Source organism: Microtus oregoni, unplaced genomic scaffold (genome assembly GCF_018167655.1).
Source record: "Microtus oregoni isolate MIOR12 unplaced genomic scaffold, Mior012 000035F_ref0000213, whole genome shotgun sequence".
NCBI lineage: Eukaryota > Metazoa > Chordata > Mammalia > Rodentia > Cricetidae > Microtus > Microtus oregoni.
The window spans coordinates 6,206,520-6,219,298 of NW_024543094.1; the positions used below are offsets into that span (position 1 = coordinate 6,206,520).

At 38.2% G+C, this 12,779-nt stretch overlaps 1 protein-coding gene across 8 annotated transcripts in view; it reads left to right on the forward strand.

Annotated features, from left to right (window-relative positions):
* Window positions 1–12,779, forward strand: part of Ryr2 (ryanodine receptor 2) — a 570,252-nt gene that overhangs the window by 438,777 nt on the left and 118,696 nt on the right. For all 8 annotated transcript variants that reach the window (XM_041630688.1, XM_041630687.1, XM_041630690.1 and 5 more), the window contains 2 exons: window positions 4,810–4,859; window positions 11,243–11,303. In XM_041630688.1, coding sequence (XP_041486622.1) covers window positions 4,810–4,859; window positions 11,243–11,303 — 111 coding nt within the window. The remainder of the gene's footprint in view (window positions 1–4,809; window positions 4,860–11,242; window positions 11,304–12,779) is intronic.

Below are 12,779 nucleotides of genomic sequence, written 5' to 3' on the forward strand. Positions count from 1 at the left end.
TTTTCAAAAATTTAAACTCTGTCGTTGCTATCATGATAGTGGAGTGAAAAACAGAACAAACCTTTCTGGTGTTCTCTTGTGCCTTATTTGTTAAAACCATGTCTTCTTTAGAGATTTTTTTTTTTTTCACATGAGATTCTACTTTGTTTCTGGGGTGTGTTTTCCTAAAATTCTGTTATCTCTCAGTCTACATGGAGATTAGCAACCATGAAAATCTCTGGCACCCCATTGCTCACAACCAGCCCAAGCATTGAGAATGGATCTGAGCAATATTTCCGTAAAAGAGAATAAACTATATCAAGAACTCTTCTCTTGGCCTTGAATCTCCTGCTGTGTGGGATGATCATGGCCTAGGCAGAGTAAGATGTAACTGAATGGGACACCAGCAGTGGTGGAGGGGAATGAGAGTCCAGGCTTGATAATGTGAGAGGGTGGAACCAGCTCATTGCACTTTTATTATCTTTTTCCCTGACTACACACTGCCACCATTCTCCTTCCCTCCCTCTCTCTCACTTTCTATCTCTCTGCTTCTCTCTATCTCTGTCTTTGTCTCTGTCTCTTTCTGTCTCACCTCCTTAAATACCTACCAATCTGTAAGGCTGATAAAACACACTGGAGAGCACAGCAGGCTGGGAGGAGATGCAGGGTCACATCCCACTGTGAGACCACACCCCTTCTAACTTGGGCATGACCTTCCTCCCTGAATTCCCTTGAAAGGAAAATATAGCCTTGTAGAATTTCTCATAGGTGCTCATCCATGTCTCTGGGTTCATGTCCTTGTGGACTGGGAGAACACACAATCAACTAGAAAACCCGCAGGCACCCAGACCTCATGAAACATGATGAACCCTGAATCCCCTGCTTCTTCTGGGGTCACTTAGTTGTTTGTAATAGAAGTTTTATTCTCCAAGGGTGTTGGTAATTTAAATATTACTTAATGAATGTAAACCAAGACAAAGTACATTGAGAGAAAGCAATGAAAACACACAAATAATCCAAAACAAATTAAATTTTCCCCCCATTTTCAGTCTTTATTTTCAGTCAGTGTCAGCTTTACTCATGGGAATGTCAATTACCTACACACACAGATGCCAAAACACTAAGTTGTATATTCTTACTACACATAATTTTACTTGCTGATTATACTTAAATAAAGCTGGGGAAAAAAGCCTATGTACCTCTGAAGTAAATTAGCCTATTGTCTGTAACCAATCTTGTATCCCTTAGAGAAAAAGTTAGCTCCAGTGCTGCCACCAAGTGATGTAGTTGTGAGGCCCTAGAAGGCCACCAAACAGCTCTTGCTAATGAATAATACTGTAGTGTTTCCAATGATGCCACCTTCCATTTAATACCACCTGGTAGAAAGAGGATTGGTAAAATTTACTTTTCCCATTAACATTCCCAGAAAAGAAACACATATGCCTTTGAAAAACCTCCGCACACACACATGCAAATGGAACCAGAGTAGAAGTAAATCATGTCATGGTGGTGCTTCAGTGTCTCTCATGGGAAGTGAATCTTAGAGGGAGAAATTCATACCTATACCAATAGATAAGGGAATGATAAATTAGGGTATATAGATAGATGAAATACACTGTGCAGTTAAAAATTATAATGGCTAGAGATATCTAACTTAGGGAAATGACCCTAATAAAATGCATTGAAAATATTATTAATCCAACTTGTAGAAGTACCTACTTTTTCTTATATAGTACAAATAAGAAATAAGCATAATTTTGACAGCTGTTTTCTTTGCACAGTATATTATAGTTAATTTGTTCCATTTTAGATGTTCTAACAATGAGAACAAAAAATATCTGATGATCCGAATATGTTTAAAAACAGCCAATAGCAGACACCATGACAGTAACATACAAGCAACTAATTTACTTTAGACGCAGGGATGAAATACCTGAGCTTTTAGATGTTTGAGTTTTTACCAGTTGAGTTAAATATTACGACCTAAGTAGATAAAATGAACAATCAAAAAGATCAGTGGACTGACTGAAGAGAAGGCTTAGTGGTTACAAACATGCATACTCTTGCAGAGGACCTGGTTTGGTTCCCAGAACCCACATTAAGTGGCTCACAATCACTTGTAACTCTGTCTCCAGGATCCATGCCTTCTTCTGTCCTCTGCCAGCACTTATACTTTTATGTGTATTTGTGTGTCTGTGTGTCTGTGTGTGCACATGCATACACAGACAGACAGACAGGTAGCAGGCAGGCAGGTAGACACACACACTCAAACACACAAAGATATCAAGTAGATAAAGTGCTAAACCCTGACCTTGCTGTGAAGACTAGCCAAGGATACATTGAAATGCATTGTTTGTGCTGTAATACTGGTTGAAATTATATTTAACGGTTATTCCTAGCAGTGGTTTCTTTTGTCAGAGTTAGTTTCTCCCTAGTTATTAACCAATATTCTGTGAGACACTTTCTATACTCATTCCTAGCACTCAAAATTTTTTCCTAAGCACTTGTTGTTTCTAAAGTCAGGATCATCATGTCTGCAAAGACTAATATTTGGGACAGCAGAGTCAAGGCAATAGTTTTAGTTTATAACAAGCACAAGTCCTAGTTTGCCCAGAAATTCTGTCCCCAAAATAGATGGCATAAAAGGGGACATTTACCTTCCTGGAGGAGTTAGCCTTCGATGTCTGTTTCTGTCCCTGGTGATATGTGGTTAGTGAGCAGTGTGACGGGGAAGAATGACCATTTTCTGGCCTATTTAGTGAACACAGTCTAGTGGAAGGAGGCACAAAACTGTTGTGTTTCCAAAAAAGCCAAAACAGCCTAGGTGTTGATCCACCAGGAATATCCGTGTTCACATACAGTCAATGTTTAAAATTCAGTGGCCCCAGGAATAGCTCACAATGTTTCACTCAGATGCTGGAGAGTAGTAATGAATGCCCTTTAATACAAGTGAGGATACAACCTGACAGTGTGTTCCTTTTGGTCTGTGCTGTCAGTCTCTACAGAGAGACAAACCTGTCTTTGAAAAGAGGGTACTTAGGAGTTACTGTGAAGCTCAGTAGATGGGGGGATCTTGGTCAGGATTGCTTTTGTCTAAAATAATTAGCAAATATAATTATAGTGCAAATTAATATAGAATCAAATCTCACAACTAAGAGCTACATACAGAGATCTTTATTTTTTAAATATTTTGCTCTAATAAATTATGTCCTCAAACCCAACATTCGCAGATGTTTGCAGATGAGCATTTTCTTGGAATAGCTATGAAATACTCTATGTAATTATTCAGTAAATGAATGAATCCAGCTTAGTGTGGTAGTGCCTGCCTATAATCTCAGCACTTAGGAGCAGAAGCTGTTATGAGTTCAATGCTGGCCTGGGCTCCCTGAGTAGTTTGAGGTCAGCCTGAGCTGTGTAGCTTGTCCTTGTCTCAAAAAAAAAAAAAGAATCAACAAATATATTGTTAAAAACCAATTAATCCATCTTGGTATGAAGAATGCAAAGGCATCAGGTCAAAATTTACTGTAAGAGAGGTCAGCACACAAAGGTGAGGCTCTTCCTTCCTCCTTTCAAGATTTAGTCCCTTGATTTTGCTGTGTGTTTGCTCTCTAGGGTTTGTGGTGCTGGGGCCAGAGGAGCTTTCCCAGAAAGCCTGGGCAGTGAGGAGCCAGCTGACCCCACTGCAGGAACCCAGATTAAGTAGACCCGCACAATCTTCCGGGGAAGGATGCTAGGAAGTGCGGACTAGGACAAGAGCTGTTCCTCCGAAGGGCTCAGAAGAGAGCAGAGAGCTAGGAGACAGTGGAGGCTGGGACCTGCTGGAGTAAGGGCCATGGTGGAACTCGGGTGGTTCCTGGGAGCATCGGCAGGGACATGTGGGGATGATAGTGTCAGTGGAGTTCTGGACATTGGGAAAGGCGTCTTGGGGTCTGTGCAGTCTGAGCTGAGCCAGTGAGAAAGAAGTGAGGTATAGCAATCAATATCAGCAAAGAGTTTCCTTAGAAGAGGGACCCTTGGGAGGCCATGGGGCTAGGAATGGGCAAAGAGACAGAGGCTACACCTGCTCTCATAGCTCTGGAATATTCACTGAGGGGTAATATTTGGAGGTGGCCATGCAGACTGTGGAATACAAACTGTGGTTACTTGAATTGTCCCATTGAAAATGGCTGTGGATTTCCTGGGACCCTGAGGTAGGGAAATAAGCAAGACACTCAACTTGTTCATCATTGTAAAGAAGCCTTGTGGCCATCATACTTATCATTTCTTGACAGCCATCAGATAATCAGTCCTGATTCCATTTCTACTTCATGAAGTCTAAATAGGGAGCCCAGCGATGTTTAGTAGAGACATTTGCCTAGTAAAGGAGTACTAAAACTTACAGTACCATTTCTGCCCAAAGCACCATGCTTCTGTTTGTAAATAAATAAGGCCTGTGATAAAAACCAGGTGTGTTTAGGCAGACTGAATTCTTTTCCATGTGGTTTTTCTGTAGTTCTGTTCCTTGTGAGGTTTATAGAGATGGCTTCTGTATTAATGAGCTTTGCTTTCTATTTTATTTTGTTTCTTTACTTATAATATGTGCTTTTTTAACCATGTTTGTTAAGATACGCAGAAATTCTTTCTTTACTATCTTATTCCACACTTCGCTCAGAAAATCAATCCTTTCTGCGTGACATCATGTTTGCTTTTTTTCCTGCTCATAGGTCAGCTGTTTTGTTTCCTTTCTTTTCTTCTTCTTGTCTTATTTGATTTATTTTTAATTTCCCCCTGTCTTTTTTCTACCTCCCTTCCCCCTCCCCTTTTCTCCTTTTGTTTTTCTTTTGTCCTCAGCCTGTTCTGCAAACTTGGAGTTCTTGTCAGGCATAGGATCTCACTGTTTGGTAAGGAGACCCTTGGGAAATTTCTGAGCATGGCCATCAGGGGCTTTTCTTTGCTAATTTTGCACTGTGTTGTGTGCTGCTTTGTTGCATGGATGCATGACTGCATGGCTGCATGCATGGCCATCATAGGCCAGACAAGTTCCTGAAGGATGTATATAAGTAACATTAGCTATGGCAAAATGGAGGGCTGTGTCTTTTCCTGAGCCAGTCCAATTTATGACTGAAAACTGAAGCATATTTAATTAAAAAAGCAAAAGAATGAAAATGGCTAGTTCTGCCATATTTTATTTCAAGGGTAAAAGGAAACCGGGCTCTTGGATTTTTGCTCAGCTCTCTCTGGAAGATTAAAAAATAAGTTGCTATCAATCCAAATTTGGAACTTTACATTATATTTTTAATGTTCTTGACTACAGATATATTTATCTCCTGAATTCCAAACCTTGGAGCTTGGTAATTATGGTATCATAGAGCCAAGAGCTTTTCTTGGTCAAAGTGGCTTCTCTAGTACCACTTCTCCACACCCCAGCCTTTTCTGGACGTGTCTGATGGTCTATGAGGTTGAAGGACATGTGCCTGGATAGCTGTGCAGGGTGTGCACTCACCTTCACAGATGATCCTACTGGGGCTTTAGGAATTGGCAGCTGCTGGAATATTCCAGTCACTCGCTTTCTTTTATCTGTCTATGTAAATTGCCAAAGCAAATTTGAGCCCTATGCTCTCTAGATTGTGGGGATAATGTTGGGATATTTTATAGGAATGTATTTCGAGAAATGCTTTCAATTTAACTATATTTTTGTGAAAGACTAAAGATTTAGAAAACTCAATTTTTTTTTGTAAAAGTCACAGTGAATAAACTTAAGGGTCTTACAGATAGACACATACACAGAGACAGACACAAAAATACATTCTTAATAAAATTTGTAATAAGTAATAGGTTTTGCTCAACTAACTACTGTTATACTATATACTTCTTGATCTAGAATGTTCAGTACACTTCTGTTTATCAGTAAACTTACATTTCATATAAATTTTCTGGGTTTTTACAATATTGTTTGAGATATTTAAAAATTTTAGGGCAGTATCTTCAAAATAATTTCTCTTTAGCTATTTTTCACCAATAGATAACAATTCATGTGAAAATTCTTCAGATAAGATTCTCTTGTTCTTTTCATCAGGTCCAAACATCATGTAATCAGAGAGCACTGTCTAACTATGAATAGCTCTGTTGGGGCTTGTCTGTCAGTGCTAGTATTATGGACTCACCTGAAAGCACAGTACTTGTAGTATGCTCTTTTTAACTGGGGACCTGTTTTATGTCACTAATACCCCTCTAAGAGAATTAAACATATCATATATATATATATATATGATAAAGTGCATACATCTTGAGAACAAGAATCTTTTCATATTTATACATCTACTTAATCAATAGTCAAGAAGATTTTTCCAACATTCAGAACACTTCCATTATGCCATTTTTAATAATGATAATTTTTTGAAAGGAATATTACATGGACATTCTGTCAGCAAAGATTCCTTTGCCTGTTATTTAGACTCATATTTTATTCAAGTATAATGTCTAAGGGTAACTGATGATAAATGTGTAATATAGTTTGTTGTTCCCTTGCAGGGGCAAATTATTCTTTCTTATGTAATCTTAATATGTAATTAGATGCAGTATTTGAAATCCATTAAGCTGGAAAATGTCTTTAACAATCAAACATGCTCTAATACAGACTTACCTAGTTGTCTTAGTACATAAACTTTACATAGCACAATTGTAACCTGTCTTTAAACTCTTGTGATGACCAGGAGAGAACTCTGGGCTTTGACTATATATATGCTGCTTTAGAGAATTTTAATCACCTGAATGATTTGGACAAGAGACTTGAATGCCTAAACCTTTACTTTTTGTATTGTGGTAGGCATAAAATCAACATTAGTCTTAGAGATTTGTTGTGTGTATTAAACCTAACATGAGTTAATGAATGTTGAGACACTGTGGAAACTGAAATTGCTTTGTTCAAATTGGTTTGAGACATTAGATTTTATAAAGTTCTTTTGAAATCTTATTTGTTAGCTCTTACTTAGGTGAGTCAAATTAAATGCAAAATATAGTACAAAGTGTGGTTATTTAAAGTAGATCTACAAGACCTTTACATACCCCATTGCATCAGGGATGGGTTTTACTAAGAGACCTAAAGAAATATGAAGCTGATACTTGCATATAGTCATGTTACTCTTTTCTTTCACCCTATCTCATATACATTTCATATGATTTTCTGCATTATGGCAGGAAATAAACTGTTTATCAACTCTATCATATATACTGCATCAGTTTAGAAAAAGTTATGATTCGAAGCCAGAAGGATGGATCAGCAGTTAGACCCAGGTTCAGTTTCCAATACCCACACAGGGCAGCTCATGATACCTGAAACTTCAGTTTCAAAAGATCCCTCTTCTGGGATTTAATGGCACCCACATACACATGACACACACACACACACACACACACACACACACACACACACTCACACGCATAAATAAAAAATAATACTTGAAAATAATTCATGACTTTATTTAAGAAATAGTTGAGAAACTGTTAAACTCTATGAAATACTTTGGTTTGATAACGGTTAACAAAACTGAAGATACAAAAAGTTACACATTAACCTTCCACAGTTAGGCATTAGAGACCAGGAGAGAGCAATAAACAGACCACATTCTTGTGGTTGGGGTCACTGTGGTGAGTTGATATGGTACGTACTGGGGATATTAAGCCTTTATTATCTGCCAAATTTAATCTCACCTACAATTCTTCTGTAGTCACAGACTGTTGTTAAGACATCTAAACTATGAGGGTTACCAAAAGTTCACTCTCCATGTTTGCATGTGTCTTTGATTTCCTTTAAAAATATTTTCTATACATCAAAACAACCAAAGAACAGAGAGGCAAATCCAATAGTTCTCATGCTCGGAACTGTTATTCTGAGGCTCTTAAAGCATTTCGTATTATGTGGGAAAATGGTAAAGATACTTTTTCCAAGGATGGATGTTTTCACTGTAGAATCCTGGCAAATAGAACAGACTATTTTGTGAGGTGAGGTGATGGAGAGGGAAAGAAAATGCCCTCCTGCTTAAATACATGCTATTCCACTTGACCTCTGAAGGCTTTGTTTGGCTCTCTAAGTTGGTGTACACATGCACATGCATTCTGGGAATTCAGTTGGGATGGGAACAACACTTAGGCAGTTTGACAAGACAGAGGATCTCATTTGTCATTCTAAGAGCCCAATGTTGGCTAAATAAATACTGTTTTCATTCTTATTAACACTCTCCACTTTGCTAGATAGGAATTCTGTTTGCTTACTTAAAGACAGCAAGAGCATCCCCAAACTTACCCATGACATTAAATTCTTCAGTCATTGGTACAGGGAGCAGGATATGAAGGCAGAATAATCTCAGGGATGATGTCACAGGGTTATGCCTCAAAGGTCTGTTAAGGGCATTATTTGCACACATAAAGAAAAAAACTAGTACTTCAAATGCATCTTTGAATATGTGGTCATCGTGTGTCTGCTGTGCGTGAGACATACTCTTAGGGTGTGAAGATGGAGAGATGAAGAATTTTCTTTCTATTGTTATACCAGAGTTCTTTTACCTGTGTTTCTCCAGGACCAAAGAACCCACTCTATCTGCATCCCCTCTTCCTACTCTGTGCTCCATACAGCCATGTCTTCCTCAGACACCAGCCTCCTATTTTACTCCTGCATGCCCAGTGTCTTCTATTTCTGTAGAATAACCTGAGCATGCAAGCTGGCTTCCTCAGGTGCCACTCATCCGTTCTCACCACATTGCTTTTCCTTGCTCATTACGTATGCTACCTCAGCTTTCCTGGAAACTCCTTACCTCTGCAGTGTGTCATGTCCCTTTTCACTCAGGGTCATTGGTGCAATTATTACTCTGTGGGATCAGACTCACCACCTCTAACACTTGCCTTTTTAATTCTCACTAAGTGCAGTAAATTCCTGCCCTTCTGGCTTCCATTTGTCCTTACGGTGCTAATCAGGAAGCTAAGCACATGATAAACTTTTAAAAATACCTGACAAGTAAAGGAATGAATGAACCAATCAGATCCTGCTCTCAAAGAGTTCATGGTCTTAATAGAGAAGACAGGTAACAGACATTTAAAATAGTAAGTGCTGTAAATTTCAATTTTTTTTATTCAAATAATGCAACCTTTAATTTTTTTTTTATTTTGGGGAAATTATCAAGCAAAAAAAAAATGTAAGTTTTCTTTATAAGACACTCAGTCCCCTGAGATACTTCCCGGAGCCAGTGGAGAATGTATCACACTTATGACAGAAATGCTTATGAAGCCATACTGTCAAAAATTCTTTTAGCTTGACCACATAGTGGCCCTGAGCCTGAACATACAGTATCACTGCATTTTACCACAGTGTTAGCTGGGAGGATATTGACACAGCATAAATTCTAGATGTTTAAAAGAAAGCTGCTTGTTACGAAATTTTTCTGTTTTGCAGATGAGGATACTTACTTTTCACTAGTGCATGAATCTTAAATTTATATTTGGACAAGTTTCCAAAGTAAATGCTAAGTGCTATAATTCAGAGAAAATTTCCTTGTTATCTCTTCCTGACTATTAGAAGATTAGATTCACATTTATAGTTTTAATGTCTCCCTTCAAAATGTCTACAAAATGTGTATTTGAATACTTATTGCTATTCTCCAGGAGGAGGTATCAAAAAATTAGTCTGTATATGTTATCCTAGAAGGCTCAGGTTGTGCTTGATTTGTTGGGCATGGTAGAGACAATGAAAAAGAAATCCTTTAAAGCCCCAAACATCTCTGAGGATAGTGTCTGTCTAGAACTGAGAGTGTCTTTGTGTTACGATGTATCTAAATTGGCCTGTTCCTGTTCCAGGATGATTATCCAGTTCTTTGTATGTGTAAAGTGGGCTATTTTAAGATGTGTTTTTGTTTAAAGAAGTTAACATTCAGGTGTTACAAAAGCTTACATTGAGTCATGACTCATTACCCTAAGGGTCCTGTGTGTGTGTGTGTGTGTGTGTGTGTGTGTGTGTGTATGTGATGAAAATATAGAACAAAGACTAATATGACTTGATCATATTTTGGTAGCCAAATTATTTGTTAATGGTATCATCATATTATTTGTTTATTTATTTATTAAAACACCCATCACTGAGCATCATGCATACATACAAAAACACCCCCCCATACACACCACATACTGATTATATCACTCATAATTTTGTATTTTATATACAAAATGGCAGTCAATATGCCCAAATCTCATTGTTTTCAAGAATTACATTTTGAGTAGTGCAAAAGAGTTCTGTTTAATGTTCTGGAGAGATGACTCAGTAGTTAAGGGCAAGTGCTACTCTTGCAGAGGACCTCAGTTCAGTTCTCAGCACCCGGATCAGGCAGTTCACAACCATGTGTAGCTCCAGCTCAAGGGGATCTGCCACTTCCTCCTGGCTTGCTTAGGCACTGCATGCACATGTGCACATAACCACACACATGCACAGAATTCAAAATAAATCTTTAATACAAACAGGAGTTTTATTTAGCTTCTCCAATCTCTGGTTTTAATTTTTAAAAAGAATTTATTTGTTGCTTTCCTTTTTGCCAAAGACCAACAAAGTTTGGATAAATCAATCCAGCCTACCACATCAGAATTCAAGCATATTAATTCACACTAAGGCCTTTGAATGAAATAAGGAAGCAGAGATAGCCGGGTGGTGGTGGTGCATGCCTTTAATCCCAGCACTCGGGAGGCAGAGGCAGGAGGATCTCTGTGAGTTTGAGGCTAGCCTCATCTACAATAGCTTGTTCCAGGACAGGCTCCAAAGCTACAGAGAAACCCTGTCTCAAAAATCAAACAAACGAACAAATGAAATAAGGAAGCAGAGACTCGTGAAGTAATTAAAATAGAACAAAGATGTGAAGAGATGTAGCTCATCTCATCTCTGATAGGATATGCGCTGACTTTAAAAGTTTGTGTACTGTATGTATTACAGTGCGTTAGTGTGGGGAGAGCAATGTATCTGAGGAATTCAGCAAAAATTCCTTTAGTTTCGTGCAATGCTTCCGAATGCTTCTGGAGCATGTCTGCTGTGTGGTATGACATGCTCCACCGCTTGTCTACTTACATTCGCATAACCACTTTGAAGCAGGGACACTGCATGATTTCAAACTTGAGTCTTCCAAAGTCTTTTTCATTAAGTTATGATTGAATTGTGTGAATTAACCGATGTTTACAACACACGAGTTAATAGGACAGGAGAAAGTAAAGAAAGTCTGAAGGTGATTTATACAGTGTTTTGTTTCCCCTTCAGGGAATGATGCTACCTCAATTGTGAACTGTCTTCATATTCTGGGGCAGACTTTGGATGCAAGGTAAATAGGCACATTTTTTTATCTACATGAATTGATGTCATTATGACATGTCTTGATTTTATTTTGGTTGTTTCATGAACACTTGATACAAGTACTTTCACTTGGCACAAGTGAAAAGAAACTATAAATTATTGATACAGTGGTCCTTTGTTTTTACAATTAGAAGGGTATTTAATCTTCAGATCATTTCTGTAGCAGCTGATTTTGTAACTGAGTTATCAATGAGAATAGCAATGTCAGCCAGACAACTTGTGGGACCTTTTCAGTTCCTGGATGTGGTGGCTCAGCTTGACATTTATGACAATGTTTGCTTTTGTTCAGAGCAAGAGAGGTGTATCTGCATTGTGTAAAGTGACGTCTAAGATGGGCTAGGATGTATGTAGACCAACTGAACCCCATGTCAGTGTGCTTGCTATTCTGCTTGACAAACCAGGAATTTTGTCCAAGTACATCATCTCTTCAGCATGATCGAACACTCAATTTACAATCAATTTAGTTCTTGAATACAAATTTAATTCCTTCATGTCTCTTATAGGGAGTATTCTGTGACATTCTTTGACTACATCCTTATGTTTAAGCTTTTATGTCTCTGTCATAAATGAGGGAGTTAGAGTGTACACATCCATTCCCTTCCAGGAACAGTGGAAGTGGGGTGTTGCTACTGCAGAAAGCCAAGTCTTCACTGGCTTCTTTAGAAGCGGTTGCGCTGCTGCGCTTGGAAGTGTAGAATGTTTTAGCACTGGGCATCATTTTTCGACTACCATCATTGTTTTGTTCATGCCTGTTGCCCAGAAGGTGTCCTTGTGTTGTTGAGGATGAGCTTAGCCAACTGGCTGGAAACTTGCTGTTGTGTTGGCTATGAAATCCCAGACCACTGCCAGAAATCATAAATTATTATTGCATTCCAGGCCCTTACTAATGTCAACAGTGAGGTCATTTGTGAAAAAATGATTGGCCAAAGCAGCATTCTTATAATTTCAGATATATAGAAGACTTATTTTATAAAAAATGAAGTTAATAGTTGCTAAGGCAGGAGAGAGATATTATCATCCTCTCTTCCCTTAGCACTTATAGGAAGCTAATGATTTCTAGAAGCAGGAGAGACATTATTTTTATTGGTGTAGCCAATGCTAAGTTGCCCATGCACTTGTAAATAATCCCTTTCCTATGCTCCAGTAAGTAACTCTTTAGAGACTCATTGGTTCACCATATCATATGCATATCACCATAATCATATGCGTGTACTCTTGTAAGCAAACACACACAAAGACATAGAAGTAGAACTCTTTGGAAAGAGGGAGTGGCAGAAGAGAGGGCAATTGGAGGTGAATAGGATCAAAATAAATTATGTTCATATGTGAAAATGTCATAAAACAATTATATGTAATTAATGCATGCTAATCAGTTTTTGAAAGTAATATATTCTAGGTAGGTACTATAGTAGATAGGTAGCATAATGGGGCAGATTTTCTTCTT